The sequence below is a fragment of the Electrona antarctica genome (assembly GCF_951216825.1).
Source record: "Electrona antarctica genome assembly, chromosome: 21".
NCBI classification, from domain to species: Eukaryota; Metazoa; Chordata; class Actinopteri; order Myctophiformes; family Myctophidae; genus Electrona; species Electrona antarctica.
The window spans coordinates 34383017-34407169 of NC_136802.1; the positions used below are offsets into that span (position 1 = coordinate 34383017).

General features: G+C 45.1%; 1 protein-coding gene across 1 annotated transcript in view; it reads right to left on the minus strand.

The window, feature by feature from the left end:
* Positions 1-1254: 1254 nt before the first annotated feature.
* afap1 (actin filament associated protein 1) overlaps positions 1255-24153 on the minus strand; it is an 82193-nt gene continuing 59294 nt past the window's right edge. The window contains 6 exon segments of the mRNA XM_079491547.1: positions 1255-6023; positions 7275-7442; positions 8340-8533; positions 9508-9672; positions 12538-12693; positions 23577-23802. Of these exon segments, the coding sequence (XP_079347673.1) occupies positions 5997-6023; positions 7275-7442; positions 8340-8533; positions 9508-9672; positions 12538-12693; positions 23577-23802 (936 nt within the window). The 3' untranslated portion in view covers positions 1255-5996.

Genomic DNA, 24153 nt, shown 5'->3' on the forward strand with positions numbered 1-24153 from the left:
GGAATCAGGATGCTGCAGGTTCAAGTCCTGGCTCTCACATAGTGTTCCAAAATCATGAAAATATGACATAATATATTATGCCGTCCCAAACCATGGACTATAGTATGTCGTTTTTTCATGATTTTCATCTTTTTTCAAATCCTCCAAAATCACGAAAAACGACATGCTATAGTATGCCGTCCGAAACCATGAACTATAGTATGTCGTTTTTTCATGATTTTCATATTTTTTTCAAATAGTCCAAAATCACGAAAAACGACATGCTATAGTATTCCTTCAAAAAAAAAATATAACTTTGGCATGCTACTAGTCCTACATACTTACACCTAGAATCCCCATTCAAACCTATTTAGGTTCATCTTACGGTGGACATGTTTGACTGAAAAGGAATCTTTGAAATGTTTCATCATTTTAGAAATATAGTGCTTTAAATGTGAGAAATTTATAATGGCAGATAGTGGCACGTCAAAAAAGCACTTTCACCTAGAAACTCCATTCACACGTTTTATAATTCAGCTTACTGTGGACACACATGCTGGAACTTTTCACTTTAAAATGTTTTGTAGTTTTTTAGTTATTTAACTTAAATGCCCAATGCATTGTCAATGGCAATAGCACAAACTTTGCTATTCATTTTCAGGCAAACATGTCCACCATAAGATGAACATTTTAAAGTTTGAAATCTAGGTGTAAGTATGTAGGACTAGTAGCGTGCCAAAGTTTGTGCTATTGCCATTGATAATGTCTTTGAAGCTGAAAGGAAACTAATTACATTACATTGCATAATATTTTAGATTTATTAGAAATAACAAAACAACACAAATTAAGCATGTATACATTAATTTGATGAAGATTCAATTAGGAAACTTACCACTCTGTACAAACCTAAAATAAATATATCGTCAATATAGCCATAGTTCTAGAGTAGGTGGCAGCATCTCACATTGTTCTAGAGTAGATATATCCATGAAATGCTTGTTCTAGAGTAGATTATCTTTGTGCAATGCTTGTTCTAGAGTAGACAGGGTATCCAATATCAGCCAATGAGAAGCAAAAGTGCAGGTTCTGTTTGTAGAAGGTTTTATTCATCGTATATACAAGCTTGTTTTCGTCGCCGAGGTGGAGACTGTCCGAGTCAATGAAGTAGAACACATCTACAGTATAAGGTGCAGAACAGACATTGCATCGGTCCCTAGTCCCTATGCCACCCCCCCCCCCCCCTCTCCCTCCCCCTCCCACCCTAGACACTATGCCTGTCCCATCCAGCAAAGCTATGTACAGGGAGTTCACATTAATAGACATACGCCCAGGCAGTTGCTACTGTATATCGTCACTGTCGGGTGGAAACCTTTTATCTGGCGATTATTTTGTATTATTTTGTATTTTTGTATTTATTTATTTTGTATTTTTCGTAAATGAATGCCCTGCTTGATCAGCGTCGCACAAAAAAAAAGCACCGAAAGTAGCAGATCCGCGAGCTCGAAGCATGGCTGGCGCGAAGCCACACATTTTGAGCTTTGTCTGTCCGCCGCTGCATTTGCAATGTGTTTTTTTAATTATTTGAATCCTGAAAAGTTACAGTTTGGGACATAATGCAGTTTCCCCACGATATCAAATCGTCGATGTGGGTGGAAAGCTTGTAGCCTGGCATTAGCCAGACCGATAACGTGGATTCACTACACGTGTGTGAGTGAATCCACGTGATCAGTCTGGCTGATGGCAGGCTAGAAAGCTCGTATCTCCATATCTTTTTCATAAAACCCATTCTGGACGGGAACCCCTTTTGGTGTTTTAACTAAGCATTATGTTATACTTTAGCTATTGAAAAATAGCAGATCTACAAGCTCATAGCGCGCCACCGAGTGGCGCGCTACGAGCTTGTAGGTCTGCTATTTTTGAAAAATCGTAGAAATGCGGCACAAATCTTTGAATATATTTTTTTTCAGAGCGAACGCTTTTTTAATTTCGATGTCAGGCCTAAATGGCTTAATGCCCTACTTCAGTGGTTCTCAAACATAAAAAAAAGGACTCCCCCGTAACCCGTAGAGTGCATAAATGGAACCAAATGGATCTGCGAGGGTCCATTTGGTTCCATTCCGTACACTCTCCGAGTTGCAGATGCTGTATGGGTCCATTTGGAACCCCCAAAAGGAACAGCGAGAGAAGAGTTAACACTTTGAGAACCACCGCACTAGTTTACATGTGATGTCACAGTCGTATGTCATATCCCCAAACGGGTATGGACTAGTTATTATTAAAAAATAAATGCACATCTCTGAGTCAAGTGACATTTTGGACAGTTTCCCCCCCGACAGTGTCGATACATGGTACGCCCAGATAGAACCTGTGTGGAGTCCAGAGTGACGTTGCAACGCGGGCAGACAATATAAAGCTCCATGCTAAAACATGCACACTAACAGGCCTGCAGGGGGCGCCATCTGACAGCATATGGAACAGAAGATATGTACACTGGTGGATGAAACAAAACCCCACTTTTGCCCCCCGGAAACACTTCAGTCCGATCATCATATTTTTAACAAATGGGATTTGCGAGCGGTCTGAAAAAAGGCTTTACACATAGTGACAGGACCGCGTCTCTCGACAAAAAAACAGCAGGTGTTCAAAACGCGATGCGACGCGTCGAGCGAAACAGACTAAATCAGCCCTTAGATTCCATACCCATGCCCCATAATGCACCACCACAAAAACGAAAAAAAAGAAAAATAGAGAATGTGCCTTTAGGAAATGAGATGACATCCTAACGCTACTTGCAATCATGAACCTATAGACAAAGCACCTTGGTAGAGTTAGTTAATATGGCAAATATTGGCAGTGGAGAACCTGTATTGTATAGTTGTGTTATTCCCACCCAGAAAATAATAATAATAATAATAATAATAAACATTAAACAAGACACTCACTCTTAGTGTGTGTGTGTGTGTGTGTGTGTGTGTGTGTGTGTGTGTGTGTGTGTGTGCGCGCGCGCGCGTCTGTGTGCGCATGTGCGTGTGTGTGGTTGTACATGCAGGATTCGATTTGTAAAGGAAAACACACAGAAAATCCAACCATGCATGTAAGTCACAGTGTCTGATTGAGTGGAACACAGCAAAGTGGAGTTTACAGCAACTGTTTGTACGTCTGTCATCAATATTGATTGATGACGGACGGTGTAAGAATGTGCCTCAAAGACATTTGGGATACCAGTGACCAGGTTGAAGGGAAAAATCAAACCATCCCGATGTGAAGTTTTCCCTCGGTATGGCTGGTCGCTGATGGACAGCTCGCTGGACAGCCTTATCTGGTAAAGCGAATGGTTTTAGTGATAACAACCTATTCTAAAACTTCAAGATGGGTCCGGGGGAGGGCGTGGAATGTGCCCTGTGGGCCCACTGTTGGTCAACAGAACCGGTGCTGCGGAACGATGACCCGGGGCAGCGGGTTGGCGTGCCCACCGTAACCCCACAAAAGCGGATTCGCAGTGGTGGAAATTTACTAAGTACATTTGCTCAAATACTGCACTTAAAGGGGCATTCCACTCATTTTCAACATTTTACTATGTCATTAATGTACCTTAGAGCTGTTGAGTGGAAATAATAAAAAAAGTTCCCCCATTTTGTGTTTCCTAGAACTAGAGGTCTGAAAAGAATCATTAACATGGTGAAACACATCTTGATGACATCATCACGATGTGTTTCACCATGTTAATGATTTTTTTCATAATTACAGTTCTAGGAAACACAAAATGGGGGGACTTTATTATTATTTCCACACAACAGCTCTAAGGTATATTAATGACATAGTAACATGTTGAAAATGGGTGGTTTTCCCCTTTAAGTACCATTTTGAGGTATCTGTACTTTACTTGAGTATGTCAAATTTTCTGTACTTTTACTTCTACTCCACTGAATTTCAGAGGCAAATATTGTACTTTTGCTCCACTACAATTATTTGAAAACTTTAGTTACTATAACTTTACTTACTTACTGTAAAGCATATTAACCACTTCAGCCATGGCTACTTGAACATTTGCCGATCTACAAGCTCACAACCAAGCTGTGACCTTGTAGACCTGCTATTTTCAATATTTTATATGTGAAATGGAATATTGTGCATAATGAGTACTTTAAACTTTTAGTACTTTAAGTATATTTTGAAGTCAATACTTTCTACTTTTACTCAAGTACATTTTAAATTCCGGACTTTTCCATATTGCAGTATTGATGATTAAAAAAGAATGTGAGTACTTTATCCACCACTGCGGATTCCATGGAAGTTGGATTCCCACTGAGGATTCCACCTGCCAAAACAGCATCCTCATGATGGCGCTGGCGCGCGTCAGGCCCGTACCCGGCCATCCCATATGGCAGTGGTCCCCAAAGTGGGGTCCGGGGACCCCCAGGGGTCCTTGAGGGAGTTCCAAGGGGTCCCCAGGTAAATGATAGTTTGGAACCAAATGGACCCTTATGGGAGTCCATTTGACTCCCATAAGGGAGTCAAATGGACTCAATCAATTAACATTGATTTTAATATAAATTGGGATCCCAGAGATAGAAATGCCATTAAATGGGGGGTCTGTAGACTAATATGCATGTCAAACTGGGGGTCCTTGAAATGAAACAGGTTGCGAATCACTGCTAGAGCCATAAAAATCTCTCTTGGGGGTCCCTGGGGGTCCGCGGGTTAATTAGTGTCAATTTGGGGGTCCTTGACATGAAGAAGTTTGGGAGCCACTGCCGTACGGGACATGCTATGTAGAATGAGTGACCGCCCCGCCCCCCAGCGTCCATCCAGTTCAATGGACAGGTGGCGCCATCTTGAGAGACCTCAAGTCATGTGTGACGTCATGTTCTCTCTATCTCTATATAAACGGTGTTCATGGGAGGGTTTTCCTTTTCCAGAGCACCAAAAAAACTTTAAATATATCCACATAAATAAACAAAACAAAGAAAAGAAAAGGGAAGCTACATTTTTTTTCTTCTTCTTTAAACATTTACAAATAAATACGACCTAAAAAAACAAAACAAAAACGTGTGACTCTGAACAGATTTGGAGAAAAACAAAAACAAAGAACACAGCTAAGAAATGCGTGAAAGGAAAGAACAGCGGACAGCACAAGTTGCACAACATAGTACACCAAGCATGCTCCATAGGATTATAACATAGTAGGATTAAATCTCTGGTTCTCAACATTGGTTCCCGGAGACCACCCAGGGGGGTCTTATGCAGGGGTCCCCAACCACCGGTACGCGGACCGGTGCTGCTCCGCACCGGTACGCGAGAAGGCGGGCGGGAATTCAGTTTCCCGGCAGTGAATCTAGATTCTAGAAGCTTCCAAGTGGAGAGAACTTGACTCGTCGCATGAAGATACCAACACCAAAGGATTCGTCAGTGATGTCATGTCACTGTGGGTTTTACGCAGCTTCGAGTCCGTGCCACTTTCGTGTTACATAACAGTGACCTCACTGTCGAATCCTTGGCATCTGTGTGTTCATGATCGGATGCGTCACAACAAGCTGTCACGTTTGCGCTAATGAAACGACGTACAACTATCAGAAAACATAACCTTTGCAACGTTTTCTACCTGTCCAAATGCCAAGCCGGTCCACAAACTTATTTTGAACCGCCAGTCGGTCCGTGGTAACAGAAAAGTTGGGAACCGCTGTCCTAATGGATCGTCACGGTTCTGTAACTCCAAGATCATACAAATGGAACCAAATGGACCCCTGGTGGTCCCCGAACCTGCCGTTGAGAACCACTGGGCTAAACAAAACAAAAAATGGCTTCCACTCCTGCGTGTGTGTGGGGAGGGATACAGTCGCCATTTTAAACCAGTGACACTCGTTGGTCCATCCGTAGCAACGTGAACGCTATGCTCGTGTCCTCTCTCTCGCATCCTCTGTCATCGTAGAAATAGGTCTTAAATAAATATATACACACACCTTTCTAAAACAGAGTAAAAAGTTTAAGACGTGACGTGACGCGACCGCTGGGTCGCTTTATGTTCCGGTCTTCATCTCCCACTCCTGCAAGACAAAGCGGAAGAGAGCGACCGGTTAATTGAATACATTCCATGTGCGTTTGTCAAATGTCTATGTGTCCTGTGTCCCTTATTGCACAAATGCGTATAGTTGTTACGTGTGCATTGGGATGGAATAGCAAAAAATAAATGCTAGTAATGCTGCTGGCAAATTAAAGGGGAATAAAACATCCCATTTTTTGTACTCTTAAAACTCATTCCATGCCACGTGACGCCTTTGGACGCCTCCCCTTTATGTCCCAGAGTGCCAATGGCGCCTATGGACGCCTTTTTGAAAAAAAATAAATATATATATTCTTTTTTTTTTTTTTTTTTTTAATTCCTCTATCTGGTGTGCAGGTGATGACATTCACATGACATGCACAATATAATTACATTTTCTTTCTTTTATTTATAATGGGCTTCGGTGGCAACGGGCCAAAACTGGTGTCCACCAGGTGGCACTGTACTTAGACAATGGGTGTATAGTAATATAGTATAGTAAAAAGGAATCTGTCAGCAGGGGCATTTAGAACATGTGAACATTGGGGATTAGTGGAATGAAAACATAAGCGCCCCACTGGAACAGGAGGGCTGAGAGCAGACCTAACCTCGCTTTCCACCTCGGAGGAAAGCCTGGTCTGTGTTACTAAATCGCTGTGATGTGTGATGACATCTTATGTCATGTTGTAGTCACTGATTTGTAGTCATCCGGCCAGAACCACATCCAGAATAAGAACTAACCCAAAATAATTCCCAGCGATCATAATCTCAGGGCCTACCCAATAAAAATGTAATTTCCCTGTGGGATAACAAACGTATACAGACGGTAAATAGTCTCTGGAGAGAACACTCAACATTCATATTTCTTTTGTGTTTCACAAATCTGCGAAACTACGCCGCATCAATGATTTTATTGGCCTTAATTTCGTCCATTTGAAAATAGCCGATCTACAAGCTTGTAGATCGGCTATTTTCGAAAGATTTTTTAAAAACTTTAAATGGGATATTCTGCACAATGACAATGACACTTTTTTTTGACTTTTTTGGTCAACACACTCAGTGATATTTGAATTAAGTGAAATCACCGAATATACCTTTAAGTACATGCTGACGCCACTACTTTTGTACTTTTACTCAAGCACAATTTGAATTCCGGACTTTTACTTGTAACAGAGTATTTGTATGTTGCATGCTTTTACTCAAGCAAAAATTGCGAGTGCTTTTTTTTTTTTTTTTTGCCACCACTGCGTCCTACCTTGGCCTTCCTCAGGACGTGGCCCCTGACAGGCGGGGGCTTCTGGACGCCGTGCGCTCGGCGCAGCAGCGAGGCGCTGTTGACGGGCAGGGAGCACGGCTCCGCGTCGCTGGTGTCACAGCTGGAGAACGGAGACGACCCCTGGTTCCGCCGCGGCAGCACCGGAGACTGCAACGAAAAACACAATGGATTCATTGGGATATAATCATCCAAGGCGCTTTACAGAGATACAGAGATTGTGCATTACGTTCACCCATTCACACACACACACACATTCGTGGACCGATGGCGGAGGAAACCAAGCAAGGGAGCACATCGGGAGCAATTAGGGGTTCAGAGTCTTGCTCAAGGACACCGACACCAACTCTGGGGTTCGAACCGGGAACCTTGCGATTCACCTCCGGCTGCTCTACCGGCCACTCTACCCCTGAGCCAATGCCGCCACTGTAGCCGTCTAATTAAATGTAGTGTAAGATGTACAGTAAGTGATAATCTTTTGGAGGAACAAAATTAATCTTTTTTTGAAGAAAAAAAGGGAAGGGTACAACACTTTTAGTTTTTCTTCTTTCTAATTATTTGTTCGGCCCAAAAAAATGTGTTTATTGTCTTGATTTGTCACCATCCGAGTTGGCTTTGTCCGAGGCTTCAACGGTCTTCAAATAAATACTTTTTGAAACGTCTCAATGAGAAACATCAATGGGAAAATCTCTTCCGGGCCGCTCGTCGTCATGAAAGGGGGCGGGGCTGCAACGCTCTATAGTTTTTGACTTAAATGAGTTTTTTTTTCTTTGTTTTTTTTACACTAGATGGCGCTCATGGCTAACATATGATCCACCGTTCAACTCCCAGTGACGCGAGGAAGAAGGAAACCATGAGTTCGCAAAAATCGCCTCCTTTTTTATCTTCCTCGTAGTTCTCTACCTGGAATGTTCCACTTTTGCCGCGACCGCCATTGCATTAAGTTATCATCTGCTCCCGACCAGATCATAAACCTCTCAGCCAGGCTACGTTTCGCCCACCCACCTGGGGTATGCCTCTCAGGCAGGCTATGTTTCGCCCACCCACCTGGGGTCCTGAGCTGCCTTGGGGCTTGGGCTCGATGGTGAGGCCCAGGGTCACTCCTCCGCTCAGGGCCTTCTTCAGGCTCTCCTTCACCTCCGTCAGCTCCAGCTCCAGGGTCACCCGCTCCTCCTCCTTCTGCTTGCACTCGTCCTCCACCTTCTTCAGGCGCTCCGTCAGCGAGGCCTGGGAACGCTTGCCTGATGGGGGTGGGGGGGAGGGGGTGTGGAGAAGGGGGGGAGAGACAGTTTTACCAGAACGCTTGGCTGATGGAGGGGAGGGGAGAGAGAGTGTCGGCTATTAACACCCTGAACGCCCGGGGGTATTTAGGACCATTAAATCAGAGTGCCCAGCGATTTACAGCAACGGAGCACATTTAGCGACGCACCAGGCGCTATCCCGGATGTAGCTGAAGTAGCTAAATGTAGCCAGGGCCGGCCCTCCCATCAGGCAGAACAGGCAGTTGCCTAGGGCTCATACTCATATGTGATAGCCTGGATCCAGCCCAAAGACCCCGCCCACTCTCTGAGTGGACTGCGTCTCTTGGTCTGGTGTTGCACTGTGAACCTATAATTTCTTCGGTACAAAAATGTATTGAGAGAATCGGTGGTGGGGGTGGGTCTAACGAACAACCAATCAGCGCCGAGTCCCGTTTTCAGCGTCATCACGCAGTGCAACACACAGAGGAAGGAGGAAAAAACAACACCAATGGCTACTGGTTGAGGGAAATTCTAATCCCCTCCCCCTTGAAATCGCTCAGACACGGGAGACAATGTCAGACTGAAGCTTCAAGAAAGCTACAGTCTGATAATCAGGCTACATATGTGATCTCATATGTGAATCTTTCAGAAAATCCACTGAATGTTCAAAGTTCAGGTTTTTTGGGTGTAAATGAGGTCATAAAACCTAAAAGCAAAAAATAAATGAAAATGAATGTCATGAAACCTTATAGAATAATTTTGAATGCCGAAAAAAAGGTTTGAGAACCACTTTTAGAAGGCCTTTTGTAGAAGGTCAGGTCTTAAAATGGGGTTAAAACATGGAGATTCAAGGTGTGTGTGCCTCTCACCAGCAGCAGCCTCCAGGTCTTAACAGGGTTACAACATAGAGACGCGTGGTGTGTGTGTGTGTGTGTGTGTGTGTGTGTGTGCTGTGTGCGTGGTGTGCCTCTCACCAGAAGCAGCCTCCAGGGCAGAGCGAAGCTCAATCCGGTCCTTCTTCAGCTGGGTCAGTCTGTTCCGGATCTCCTGCTTCCTCCTCATCAGGTCGTCGTCCCTGGTCTGCAGACGCTTGGCGTCCGCCTCCACGCGGTTCTTACCGTACTTGTACTGATCTGCGCCTGGTGGTGGAGAGAGAGAGAGAGAGAGAGAGAGAGAGAGAGAGAGAGAGAGAGAGAGAGTCTATGAGTCTTGACTAGTGAGAGTCTTCTCTATGAGTCTACCTACTATAGTCCGGCAGATGGGGTGGACGGGTGGGAAATTTGGTATATAGTCTTTTTTTATTGGCCTAAAATATTGTCTATATACATACATTCATGAATCCACTTGCTGACCGGCTGTTGGTATTGGGCAATGTTTTTAAAAGAGCAGGGGAGGATGGAGAAGAGAGGAGGGGAGGGAGAGATGAGGGGAGGGGAGGGGGGAGGAGGGGAGGGAGAGAGGAGGGTAGGGGGAGGGAGAGAGGAGGGGAGGGGGGAGGGAGAGAGGAGGGGAGGGGGAGGGAGAGAGGAGGGGAGGGGGGAGGGAGAGAGGAGGGGAGGGGGGAGGGGGGAGGGAGAGAGGAAGGGAGGGGGGAGGGAGAGAGGAGGGGAGGGGGGAGGGAGAGAGGAGGGGAGGGGGGAGGGGGAGAGGAGGGGAGGGGGGAGGGGGGAGGGAGAGAGGAGGGGAGGGGGAGGGAGAGAGGAGGGGAGGGGGGAGGGAGAGAGGAGGGGAGGGGGGAGGGGGAGAGGAGGGGAGGGGGGAGGGGGGAGGGAGAGAGGAAGGGAGGGGGGAGGGAGAGAGGAGGGGGGAGGGAGAGAGGAGGGGAGAGGGGAGGGGGGAGGGAGAGGGAGTGAAAACAAAACAAAAGGGGCAGGCAATGTCTCGTTCACAGAGGCCAAAGAGAAGACATGAACTATCCACAAACCCAGTAAACTCCTCCTCACCACAGCACCAAACTGTCATTAATCACGCACGCACGCACACACGCACACGCGCACGCGCGCGTGTGTGCACATACACAGCAATGTCCTACATGACTGTATCTCGTCTGCCCACATTTCTCCAATCACTAGTGGGCGCGCGTCCGTCCGTGCGTGTGCGTGTGTGTGTCTCCCAGGAATCCAACCACCATGGAGTGACGCTCTCGACCTCAAACGCAATTATTTGGGCTGACGGTGGAAATATGCAAGTGCTTTTAAATCCCACTTGACAAGACAATCGGAATTCCCACTTTCGGCGGGGGACCGGCGGGCAGTGGTGGAAAGTAACTAAGTACATTTTGAGGTATATGTACTTTACTTGAGTAATTCCAATTTCCAATACTTTTACTTGTACTCCACTACATTTCAGAGACAAATATTGTACTTATATGTACAGACATTGTACTCCACTACAATTATTTGAAGGGTTGAGACGCTGTAGACGAGGAGGCGTGAGAGCGGTCGAATCTGTCCTCGTTCACACGTATTCGTCTAAACACACACTTGTCAACAAGCACCGATTTACGGCCTCGACACTTTCCCTCTTTCCCCCGGCCGCGTACCGCCACCGAACAGCCACAAGCATTTATTTTCTTCTTCCGACAGGCATAAACCCACCGGTTCTCAACGTCGGGTACGAGGAACCACCAGTGGAGTCCAAATAACCTCCGGCAGGTCCGTTAACTCTGAGAGTGTACGGATGGATTGGTTAGGGGCGGCGGTGGTTCTCAACGTGGATTCTATGGACTCTCTGGGTTCCTTTAGGGGGTCTAAATTGACCCTCACAAGTCTGTAACTAGGTTCCATTCGTATAATTAACCCATTATGGGCGGGAACCCCTTTTGGTGTTAGCATTATGTTTAGCTATTGAAAAATAGCAGATCTACAAGCTCATACGAGCTTGTAGGTCTGCTATTTTTGAAAAATCGAAGAATGACTGACATAGAAACATAGCTTTTTCAGAAAACTGTAGAATCTGATCTCAGGTCAAAATGGGTTAATACTGCAGATCTAAAAGTGTAAATTGGGTTCCCAGAAATAACCCATCGGATGCTCTCGGGAGTTGCAGACCCGTAAGGGTCTATATTTCGAGCTCTGGTGGTCCCTGGACCACACATTGAGAAACGGTGATATACAGTACGCTGAGTTGCATTTTTACATTTTTGCTCGGGGTCTGCCACCATGCCGCGCCGTGACACCACGCTGGCTTCCAGGGGCAGGACTTTCGGAGACCCCGAATTAAGCTCTCTCTCTCTCTCGCAATTTATTTACTCCTGCTGCACAAACCGACAGCAATTTGGAAATTCCTGCATTTTCCAGATTTCTGTGGGGGATGAGGGTTCAGTAGGTTTTTTTTTGCTGCTAGAAAGCAATCAGCGGTGGTGGTGAGGTTTGGGGCAGGGGCGCCAGACTCACTGTCTGTCTGTCTGTCTGTCTGTCTGTCTGTCTGTCTGTCTGTCCTGCTTCAGCAGTACAAATACACAGTAAAACCCTCAGTGCTCATTTGACTCCAAATGCACCAATCAAATGAACACTGTGCAATTTACTGTACGTAATTTATACAGACAGACAGACAGACAGACAGACAGACAGACAGACAGACAGACAGACAGACAGACAGACAGACAGACAGACAGACGCACTCAAACAAGACTCGTGTTTGAAATAATTCAATGAAAACTCCTTTCAGGTATGATTTTTTTAGAGCAAGTAATGTGTACACAAATGCTTATAATTAACACACAGAGAGGGGGGGGGGATAACACACTGATGACATATGCTGTGCAATATGTATGTGTGTGACAGATGAGCGAACAGGTATTACAAGTCAAGGATATAAACATCTTCTCCAGATAGGCAAACTGCAGTGATAGCTGAGATAGAACAGTGTAGTCTACTTGTCTACTAGTGTTTAGCAATGTTGCTTTTGCATTTGTAATCTTCCCAAATGCAGGCACACGCACGCACTCACGCACGCACACATACGCGCGCACGCACACGCACACACACACACACACAGCTTACTGGAGTCCTTGCGTTTGATGCTGGCCGCGCCGTTGGTTACATTAACGCCGTTCTTCTTGGTCAGGTTCTTCTGCTCCGCCTTCTGCTTAGACGCCGTCCCATTGGCTACTGGGCCCTTCTTCCCCTTGAGCTGATTGGCGGAGAAAGAGAGAGTTACTCGACAGCACTCGCGACTCTTGAAAATATCCCAATGTAAGTTAAGGCAGTCGTTTTCAACCCTTTTCATATCAAGGACCATCAGTTATTCGTCATTTGAGCCACAGAACACAATTTGATGAGATTTAGCCTCTCAGACTATTTTGTTGTCGTTGGATAATATTTCGCCCACAATCCCATGCTGTATTGATGTTGGTACCATTAGGAGATAACAATTCGTCTACATTCTGTAATTGTGTAGACTTCTTGTAAATTAAGTAGTGCAGATGTTAAAAAAAACAAAAAAAAAGTAACTCTTGAACTCTTGAGTGTTAAATGAAACCAAATGGACCAGTTTCGTTTTACACTTTCAAAGGTTAAAGGGATAGTTCAGATTTTTTGAACTTAAGTTGTATGAAATACTTGCCATTAATATAGTGGTTGCAACTGTATTAATTGATTGCCTGAGTCCCATGGTGGGAGTTCTGCTCTGGTTTTGGTGAAATATCAAGTAGTTCCGGTCATTTTGTGGGGGGCACTGGGGCCACGCAGTAAAAGTAAATTAATCCACAAAACTAACGTCATTTGTATTGTTGACCTATTTCTAAAATATTAGTGAAACTTTCGTTCTTTTTTTTACCCCTCTATCACACAGAACTATGTTTTTTGTGTCCATATCACTACGCCCAAAAAATAGTTCCATGTGATAGAGGGGTCAAAGTTGAACGAAAGTCGCGCTAATATTTTAGAAATAGGTCAACAATACAAATTACGTTCGTTTTGTGGATTAATTTACTTTTACTGCGTGGCCCCAGTGCCCCCCACAAAATGACCGGAAGTTCGGAACTACTTAATATTGACCAAAACCAGAGCAGAACTCCCACCATGGGACTCAGGCAATCAATTAATACAGTTGCAACCACTATATTAATGGCAAGTATCCTTATATACAATTGAAAACATGTGCCCAAAAGCACGCACAGGAACAAAAGGCACCAGCTACTACGTCACTGACACGCTGGGTGCCGACACGCTGGGAGCCGAAGCAGAAGCAACACACACTGCAACAACACACTAACACGTCACACACTTACCCTCCGCGTCGATCCACGGCTATCTCCTCATGTCGCGCCGCACGCACACACTCGACACCAGCCGCGTAAAAATTGTCATCGCACTGCCACTAAAGCCGGCTCCCGTCCACACTCGCAAACAATATCAATATCAATAATAAACACAAACACGCCACAAGCACCGACACCCCCGGCTAATTTGTTGCCACGTCTATGAAAACAACCACAGAAAAAATGCCATTCAACACGCTACTTACACACACTACCACTCGCTTACAATACGCGGACCTGGCAACACTACATTCCCTCTCCCATTGGCTCACAGCCCACCACGTGACCCACACAGGGAGGGAGACGATTGCGTGATGCTTCTATGTACAGGATTCTATAGGTCACCACTTTTGGTGTGACACACACACGGCTTCTGTTTACTAGAAGAAGAACAACTACACAGCGCACACTCTGATTCTAACTTGGACACTTACCATAATGCTAACACGACCGCGTCGACACCTGGCGTGGTACAAGCGGGACAAACCCAGGCGCATATATGGATACCAACAACAACACTACACGCACACGCGCGCGCTGCAACAACAAACAGCTACGTACAGTGTGTGTGTGCGTGCGTGCGCGGGGGGGGGGATTTGGATCGCCTCGCGATGCCGCGACAATGGCACTACACTACACAGGGCTCGCCAGTGCCACTACGTACTCGCATTTGCGACTTACAATATCACCGTGCGAATTGTAACATTCACTTTGTAGCACCGCTGCGACTACACAATCCAAACTACTTCACAGCTACAACTTGCGCCGTTTACATCCACAACAATGTGTCACTCTCTCGGTTCTGCACCGCTGCTGGACAAGTATAGCACTGTCGAAGGCAGCGCAACTACTCCCCCCCCCCCCCACACACACACACACACACACCCCAGAGAGGGAGGAGAGAGAAGAGAGCGACAGAGAGACAGAGCACACACGTCTTCACGTAGGAACACAGATAGACAAAGACAGCGCTTTCCAGTCCTCACCTTTTCTCTCACATTGTTTTCTTAGCTTTGTGACTGACCAATGAGAAGCAGATTGTATTGTCTGCAAAGCAACTATGTGTCTGTCACAAATAAAAGTTCTGTCCTGCAAGCGCATGTCATGTCAACACAGACAAGGCAGCTGTGCGCGCGGTGACTCCTGCAAATTACACTGACCCAATATTATTTTGTACAACCTAGCAAAGCATAACATATGATGGTTTGGAGAATAGGCTGGTCTCTCTTTTTACAAGACATACGCCATTGCATACAGGTTCTCAACCTTTTTAATTTCAAGGACCCCCATAACTCTGACAGTAAAACCAAATGGACCCATAACAGTCCCATTTGATTCCATTTGTACAGTATCAGAGTTAAAAGTTATAAAACAGTCCATTTGGTTCCATTTGTACACTCTCACAGTTACACACCTGTAGGGTCCACTTGGTTCCATTTGTACACTCTCAGAGTTACAGACCTATAATGGGTCCATTTGGAACCCCCTCAAGGAACCATGAGGGTCCCTGGATCACACCTTTGCGAGCCACTGCTTTCAAAAAATACATAACTAATATAGAGCATATTTGCTCAATTTAATGTTAGGCTACAGAATATTTTGACATCTGAATTTAACAGAACCGCCCACGCACGACACATGCACATGCACGACGTGCACGCGCATGTCCACATCCACATGCACGCGCGCATGTGTCCTCTTTTTGCTCATTCAGAATATGGTATGCCTACACACTTAAAATAATGCAAACACGCAAATTGCGCAAACGACTGCATCGACACCTGGCGTGGAACAAACGGGACGAACCGAGGCGCATATATGGAAAAGAACAACAACACTACACGCGCGCGCGCACGCGCTGCAACACAAAACAGCTGCATAAAACGCGTGTCACTGTGGACTTCTGTATCTGTGGACTTCTGTATCGCAACGCGGGGCAACGAAACTCTGGGATGAGCGGGCCGAAGGCCCGCGAAATTCTAGTTTCATACAACTTAAATTCAAAAAATCTGAACTATCCCTTTAAAGATCTATAAGGGTCCATGTTTAAACCCTGGTCAACTTATGCAATTGGGGTGGTTGTATTTGGTCTCCCTGCTCTTCTATTGAGACATTTAGAACGTGTCAGAGGTCACGTCTCACCTAGACACGGGATCTGACACGGTATGGTAAAAAATGTCAGCACTTGCGCAAGTGTTCAAATCCGTGGTAGAAGAAGTTACATCTGTAAAGGCATGGCTATTTTTTCCTTAATCTTTTGGTCTGCCTGGTATTCTTGTGTAAAACATATTTTATTTGATGTTTCAATCAACCCTGTAATGCACAATCAAGTTACATGCATTATTTTGTCAGGACAACCCTGTTCTAACAGCAGGTTGCATTGATGTATAAAAAGTGATATGACCATGATGAAGGAAGAAAAACCAAACGCAAGCAGAGGACTGCTGTCTAAACCGGCAGTGGCGTGCACAGATAGACACTAGGGGGTGCTAGAGCACCACCTGCCCTTGCCCTCTGGACAGCAATGTGCCCTTAAATACTGTACAGTTTACAGTATGTGGACCATGGTGACATTGATCAATTCTTGATTAAAAAAAAAGCTTCTAATATATTATTTATGGCCCAAAATCTATAAATCTCACACTATTAAAAACACTTTTTGTGCCCAGACGTCCTAGGAATTACCGCATGTAGTGCCCAGGACGTCTGTGGATGTCTTGGTAAAAAACAGAATGTCAAAAAGTGGGTCTAAAAGTGGGCACCCTGGGTCGCCATTTTGAAAGAATGAAAGGGCACATAATGTGTTAAGGCAACCGGCCGGTTCCACGCGCTGCACAAGGTGCCCTTTTTTCACTTGACCACCTGCCCCTCTAAATGTCTGTGCACGCCACTGTACACCGGTGGTTCTCAAAGTGGGGTCCGTCCTGGGGGTTCCCCACAAAATAATTTCACATGGGGCAGGGGGGGGGGGGTCTCTCTACGGCCAAAACATGAGTTAAAAAAAAAAATAATAATAATAAAGTAAAATAAAGAAACACGGCCATAATGCGTGTGTAATAAAAGGCCTAATCCAGGAACAGAGCTCGAGGTATAAGTCAACACGAGCTTACATCTACAGCTGTGTAAACATAGACCCAGGTACCCAGCTGCACTCGTCACTGCACCAGACCCACTCGTTTCATTGGACGGCTACATACTGTAGCAGTGGTGGTGGGGGAGAAACGTGTAGTGGAGTAGAAGTAAAAGTAGGTGAAAATTGGAAATATTCCAGTAAAGTAAAAGTACCGTAGAATTGTACTTAACCTATTTTGACCTGAGGACGATTCTACAAATGTCTTGTAAGTCCTGACAGTTTTCTGAAAAACCTCATGTTTCTATGTCAGTGGTTCTCAAACATTTTCATGTCAAGGACGTCCAAAATTATATGTACTTTGTTGTTCCAAGGAGCCCCCCGGGAACAAAGATTTGAGTTAAAAACGTTCGCTGTGAAAGAATATATATTCAAAGATTTGCGCCACATTTTCACGATATTTTAAAAAGACCTATACAAGCACCTACAAGCTCACTGCGCTATGAGCTTGCTATTTTTCAATAGCTAAAGTATAAAATAAGGCTTAAAAAGGGGTTCCCGTCCAGAATGGGTTAAGTAAATGTACAAAGTTACATTCCAGTACGCCGAACCCACTAATTTCACTGAATGGCTACATAGAATGTACCACATTCACACACAAAGACAGACGTGCTGGTGAAGGCCGCTCCGAGCATTCCGCCTCAATTTACAGCTTTGCAGAGCGCGACGCAGACAGCCAGAGTTGGTCGCGGTGCTTTTTTGTGTGGGTGTGTGTGTGTGTGTGTGTGTATGTGCGCGCGTGTGTGTGTGTGTGTGTGTGTGTGTGTGTGTGTATAAAGAAATGCTCACAATGATTGTGAGCTTGTAGATAAGACTATTTTCAAATGGCCGAAATGTACATAGGGCTGAAGTGATGAGTGTTTTGTAATAACAATCAAAATCCACAAAGTAATTATAGTAACTAAAGTTTTAAAATAATTGTAGTGGAGTAAAAAAGTACAATATTTGCCTCTGAGATGTAGTTGAGCAAAAGTAAAAGTACTGAATATTGGAAATATTCCAGTGAAGTACTCGAGTGAATATACTTTACACCACCGTATAGGACCTTAACCCATTTTGACCTGAGATCAGATTCTAAAAATGTCTTCTACATCCTGACAGTTTTCTGAAAAAGCTATGTTTCTATGTCAGTCGTTCTTCGATTTTTCAAAAAAAGCAGACCTACAAGCTCGTAGCGCGCCACTCGGTGGCGCGCTACGAGCTTGTAGATCTGCTATTTTTCAATAGCTAAAGCATAACATGATGCTAACACCAAAAGGGGTTCCCGCCCAAAATGGGTTAATGTACTTCTCAAGCCGGTGGTTGTGGTCCAGGAGAGCGTGTTCACAGGCCCTTTGCCGCGCCACAGAACTCACACACATCAAAGGGCTGGGCGGGGGATGGGGGGGGTGGCAGACCAGCCCCGTGTGGTCGCTTCTCCTACAGGGTAGCACTTAAAGAAACCCACGACGGAGTGGTTGTACGAGAAAAAAAAAAAGAAAAAAAAGTCACACATACCATGTGATGCTGGAAGGGAGTCGTGAGACGGCATTAGAGACCTGGAATTTGTGAGTGGCGATTACCCACTTTAACCCATTTTGACCTGAGATCAGATTCTAAAAATGTCTTCTACATCCTGACAGTTTTCTGAAAAAGCTATGTTTCTATGTCAGTGGTTCTTCGATTTTTCAAAAATAGCAGACCTACAAGCTCGTAGCGCGCCACTCGGTGGCGCGCTATGAGCTTGTAGATCTGCTGGGGGGGTGACACGCAGCAAAGGTCGCCGGGACCGGGACTCAAAACTGCGACACACTGTCAGGCTTAGGATTAGCAACCTAGGTGCCCAACTCGCAACCCGTACAAATTGGTCCGGGACCCAAGGATGGGTCCCGACCTACTGTTTGGGAAACGTATGATGTAGATGATCAGAGCAGAGGGTTGAACCGTGACTTTCTGCTTACCAAACGGCATCTCTACCCACTCAGCCTCCCCTCCATTCCCCCCACCCAACACACATACTATATACACGCATATAACTGCTAAAACCTGTTCTAGACCAGCAATTCCCAAACCGGGTTTCCCACGGTTAAGAGGTCAGATGGGCGGACCGCAAAATCATTTTCAAATGGGCCCCTGATCCACAAAAAGCTTTAGTGAACCGCTCTTCTAGGCAGCTTGGCCATTTTAGACCTGAGGCCGATTCTAAAAATGACTTCTAAATACTGACCCGAGTTTTGTGAAAAGCTTCAAATATTTATTAAAAAAAGAAAATAAAAACGTATGTTGCTATATACCAGGGGTCCTCAATAGGCGGACCGCGGTCCACGACCGGACCGCGGACCACCTCTCTGTGGACCCTGGGCAAAAAAAGAAAAAAAAAAGTTTTTTGTTTTTAAACTTGACAAAATAAAAGTGTTCTTTGTGCCTCAACACAATACCTCTCATTTGCTGTGAATTTTTGGAGGGGAATATTTGTGAAACATTTTATTTCCATACTCTGCACCCCAGTATTGGTTGGTTGGGACTAGGGGATCCGATTTGTATAAGCTTGCCTTGGTGTGACTGTACTAAAAAATATAGAGCCGCGCTCTCCGCTGGGCGCTGCGTGGCCCACGCTGCGTGGCATGGGACCGGACCTTAGTCTTTTTCAAAAATGATTAGTGGACCTTCAGCATTTCTAGTTGAGGACCCCTGCTATATACTGTACATCGCAACAACTACCCCAAAAGAGGTTCCCGTCTTGAAAGGTAAAAAACCCCAAAAAAGGGGTTCCCGTCCTAAATGGGTTAAAATAAATCAAGGTGGTCTGAATGTGAACTAAAATGAACCCTCAAAAGTCATTTATTAGTTACACACTGCTGACTGCTCTTCTAACCCATTTAGGCCTGACGTCAAAATTTTAAAAAAAATCTTCTAAATCCTCCGGTTTTCTGAAATAAATATTTTCACGATTTTTCAAAAATAGCAGACCTACAAGCTCGTAGCGCGCCACTCGGTGGCGCGCTATAAGCTTGTAGATCTGCTATTTTTCAATAGCTAAATTATGTTTAAAAAAACACCAAAAGGGGTTCCCGCCCAAAATGGGCTAATAGGAAACCACAGCCATTTGATATCCTACCAGACCTGGCCATGGCACAAGGGATATATCTTGACTAGAACCCAAAGTGTGAGGCATTCGCTGTCGACGTCTCCAAAAGGGCGAGAGTCCAGCGAATGGACGCACAGAACTCACCAGAGCCCTGGGGAAAAAACGCACACAACACTGGCTGGTGCACTCGTTCGGACACGCTAATTACGTGTTACAAGCGCACTGGGGACCACCGGGGTGGGTTTACATTTACTCAAAATGGTAAATGGTGCATTTACATAGCGCCTTTATCCAAGGCGCCTTACATAGATTGTGCATTACATTCACCCATTCACACACCGATTGCAGCGGAAGCCATGCAAGGCACCAACCAGCACACCGGGAGCAATTTGGGGTTCAGTGTCTTGCCCAAGGACACTTCGACATGTAGACAGGAGGAGCTGGGATTCGAACCGCCGACCCATGGATCATTGGACGACCTGCTCGCCTCAAGTACTGTCCTCAGGTATACATTTTTAGACAGGAAACACTATACTTGAGTATGTCCGTTTTTCAATACTTTATACTCCTACTCCAATACATCTCAGAGGCAAATTTGTCTTTGCAAGGTCAGCGCGTCACTGCGACGTGTTGTGAGCCCGATGATAAATACATAAACTCTTCTTTTGTATTAGTATTTCTACATTGTGATATTGCTAAAAATCTATTTGCATTCTCACTTTTGTCTTCAATGTTTGTGTTTACACAGACCCTCAAAGCTGTACATGGGAGGTGCTAGCGCCCCTCAAAAATAAAATAAAAGTAAATCTTCCACTACTGGTATCCAGGGGAGCTTGTGGGAAGGCGAGGTGATGTGCTCGTGGGTGGCCAACGTCAACAGTGTTGTGTTCAATCAAAGCGTGTCCAGGCAAGGAACAATAAATGAACGGAGCAAATGAGGGGCTAGGGTTTCCCCTCTCCTTCTTCCACCTTGTCACACTTCCAGCTGAACTGAGATCATCCGCCCAGCGTGTGAAGGAGGAGGCAGCTATGTCAAGCATTCAAACGTTTTTAACCATATGAACCCTCCTAGTATAGCGATCCCCATTCTCAGGGATTAAAGCAAGAACAAGTAATTCATGTGAACGCGTGAGAAAGGATCCCTCCACTTTAGTGCTGTTGCCTAAACCATGAACATGTAGAATGATATACTTCTTACTGTTCTACATGCAGTTGAAGACATTGAATATCGAGGAAAGATCCGAGACCGTTAGGGTTTTATGCAGGACACTTCTGAACATCAAATTACAATTTAAGCATTAGAACAAATATTATATTGCTATTTTGACCCAATCTAATACTCCTTAATCCCATAAAAAATGACTGGAAACGGGTGTGGCGATTTACAGATTTTAATTAAGTATTAAAGTATTCTGGGCATGTCAAAGTTTGGCAAACACAGCTGATCTGCAAGCTCACAACGTGTCAGAATTTGGAGCTTGCAGATCACTATTTTCGCCAAAGACATTTGGGGCTCCATCTTGCTCCACCCTTATCCCTAAACGTACTCGCCATTTTCTTTACTATTTTGAAAAACATTTTAAAATAGTTCAACTAGCCGATCTACATCGAGACATTGTGAGCTTGTAGATCGTATATTTGAACTATTTTAAAGGGTTTTTTAAAATAGTAAAAAATGGCAAATTAGTTTAGGGATAAGGGTTAACCCATTTTGGGCGGGAACCCCTTTTGGTGTTAGCATTATGTTATGCTTTAGCTATTGAAAAATAGCAAGCTCACAATGTCTCGATGTAGATCGGCTAGTTGAACTAGGCTTGTAGGTCTGCTATTTTTGAAAAATCGAAGAACGACTGACATAGAAACATTGCTTTTTCAGAAAACTGTCAGGATGTAGAAGACATTTTTAGAATCTGATCTCAGGTCAAAATGGGTTAAGGGGTGGGGAAACGCAAGCAGACTCAGTACAGAGCCCTGTGGGGAACCCCGGACAAAAAAAGGTTTGAATGGTTTGAATGGTTTAAAAAAAGGCCTTCAGCAAGCGTGTCCAGACATACTGCAGAACGCAGTGATAGTGTCGAAACGGCGTTGAGCCGAGGAAGACATTCACTCTGATCCAGGCGGAGAGCTGCTGCATGCGTATTGTCAATCTAATCTCACAGCCATCTGGCACACTGGCGTGTAATGATTGGTTAATGTGAGCTTAGAGTCTCCTTTAAAAGGATGGTTCGGTTTCGGGAAGGGAGGGGAGGGGGGGGGGATTTCACCCTTTTTCCTACTTATCCAGAGTCAGTCAGACGAACACATTTTTCTTTTTAAGTTCTTCTCTGCGTGGCATCGAGTATCAACTCTGTGTGAGTTGGAAGAAAATTATAGATCACCCACCCCTTCAAAAAACGGAACTTCCCCAAAAACCCCAGCATCTTTCTTATTATTCTGGGGAAAACATTAGGCAAAACAAAAGAAATCCAATGTACACGCTCACAACGCGCCACTTTTGAGCTTGTGAATCAGCTACTTTTTTGTGTTTTTTGGTGTAGACGGAGAAATAGCTGTCAAAGTACGGAGCCAAACTCATCTACAGTCTAGAGCAGTGCATCTCAAAGTGGGTTAACCCACTTTGAGGGACCCTCAGGATCTCCCTTTTAGGGGGTTCCAAAATGGACCCTTGCAGATCTGAAACCCAAGAGAGTGCAAATGCATGCTGTCAGAGTTGTGGGGGTCCTTGACATTTAAAGTTTAAAGTTAACATTTAAATGTAAAGGTTTCAGAACCACTAGATGCAGGGGTTCCCAACTACCGGTGCGGGGACTGGTGCCGGTCTGTGGGGCATGTGAATCTATAACCTTGCGCATTTTCCAAACGGAGGAGATAAGTAGAATAACACCATTTAGGTCAATGATATAACTTTATGTAGTTGCGAACAAAGTGAGCACAAACTACAGAAGCTGGCCACCAGAGGGCAACTGAAATTGGAACGATACAGAGGTGTGTGTGTGTGTGTGTGTGTGTGTGTGTGTGTGTGTGTGTGTGTGTGTGTGTGTGTGTGTCAGACTGCCACAACAGCTTCGTTCGCTTCCCGCGTTTACGCGTCTTACTTGTGATATAACAATATATAAATACTATAGCTGCCAATCATTGACTGTTGGCCAGTCAACTTCTGTGTCTCGTCTTGGTACGATTGAGCCACGACTATCGCCCACCGCCCTCCCCTCAAGCTCAGAGATGTGATGATGATGGTGATGGTGATGAGTAGTGTTCAAGCAGCAGGGTGATACAGATATCACACTTGTGTGAAGTGAGGGGCGCTCTCATCATCATACATCATCGTAAATCACATTATAATGTACTCATACAGCCAATCAAATCACCACATTCCGTGCTACAAACACATTCCGTGCTCAAACGGACACACGCACACACACACACACACACAGAGCTGTACATAGGAGGGGCTAGGGGGGCCCTCAAAAAGAAAGAAGTCTGTTCAGAAAATGTTAATAGTTAATAGTTTAGAAAAGCGGAGCGTTATTCACCTGAGTGGCACCTCTAGCCTTAGTGTCAGCGCTATTCAACTGAGTGGCACCTTTAGCCTTAGTGTCAGCCGTTAGGAACTTAGAAGACAGTTTAGACACGGGAGCTTTGTAGTGAGAAGAGGAAGAGGAGGGAGGGGGCTTGGGGGAGAAGCGGGCGGGCAGTTTTTTGGGCGAGGGAGCATTCTCATAGAGCTCCGTGTTCTCATAGTGAGTCTCCTCCTGGCTCGGCTGGCGCCCCCCTGTGGCCGGACGGGAGTAGCCAGGCGCGTCCGGGTCCTCGGTGGAGGGATAGAGCGAGGAGCAAGGATGTAGGGAGGCGAAGGGGAGGAAAGGAGGAGAGGGCAGCGTAGAGGAGAGGAGTAAAAGACCCAGAAAAAGATAGGAAAGAAAAGTAAAGAGAGAAACTGAGGTTAGCGACAGTTAGTTAGCGCAGCGACAGTCCGTGCAGACTGATGTGTTTTTCAGAGTTTTTGCTGCATTTTTCCACCGATTCTCCGAAAAACACGGTCAGTCTGCATGGGCCTTTACAAGCACAGTGACATTGACTGTTAGCACAGTGACATTGACTGTTAGTACAGTGACATTGATTGTTAGCACAAGTGGGAAACGGTACAAACAACCGAATGT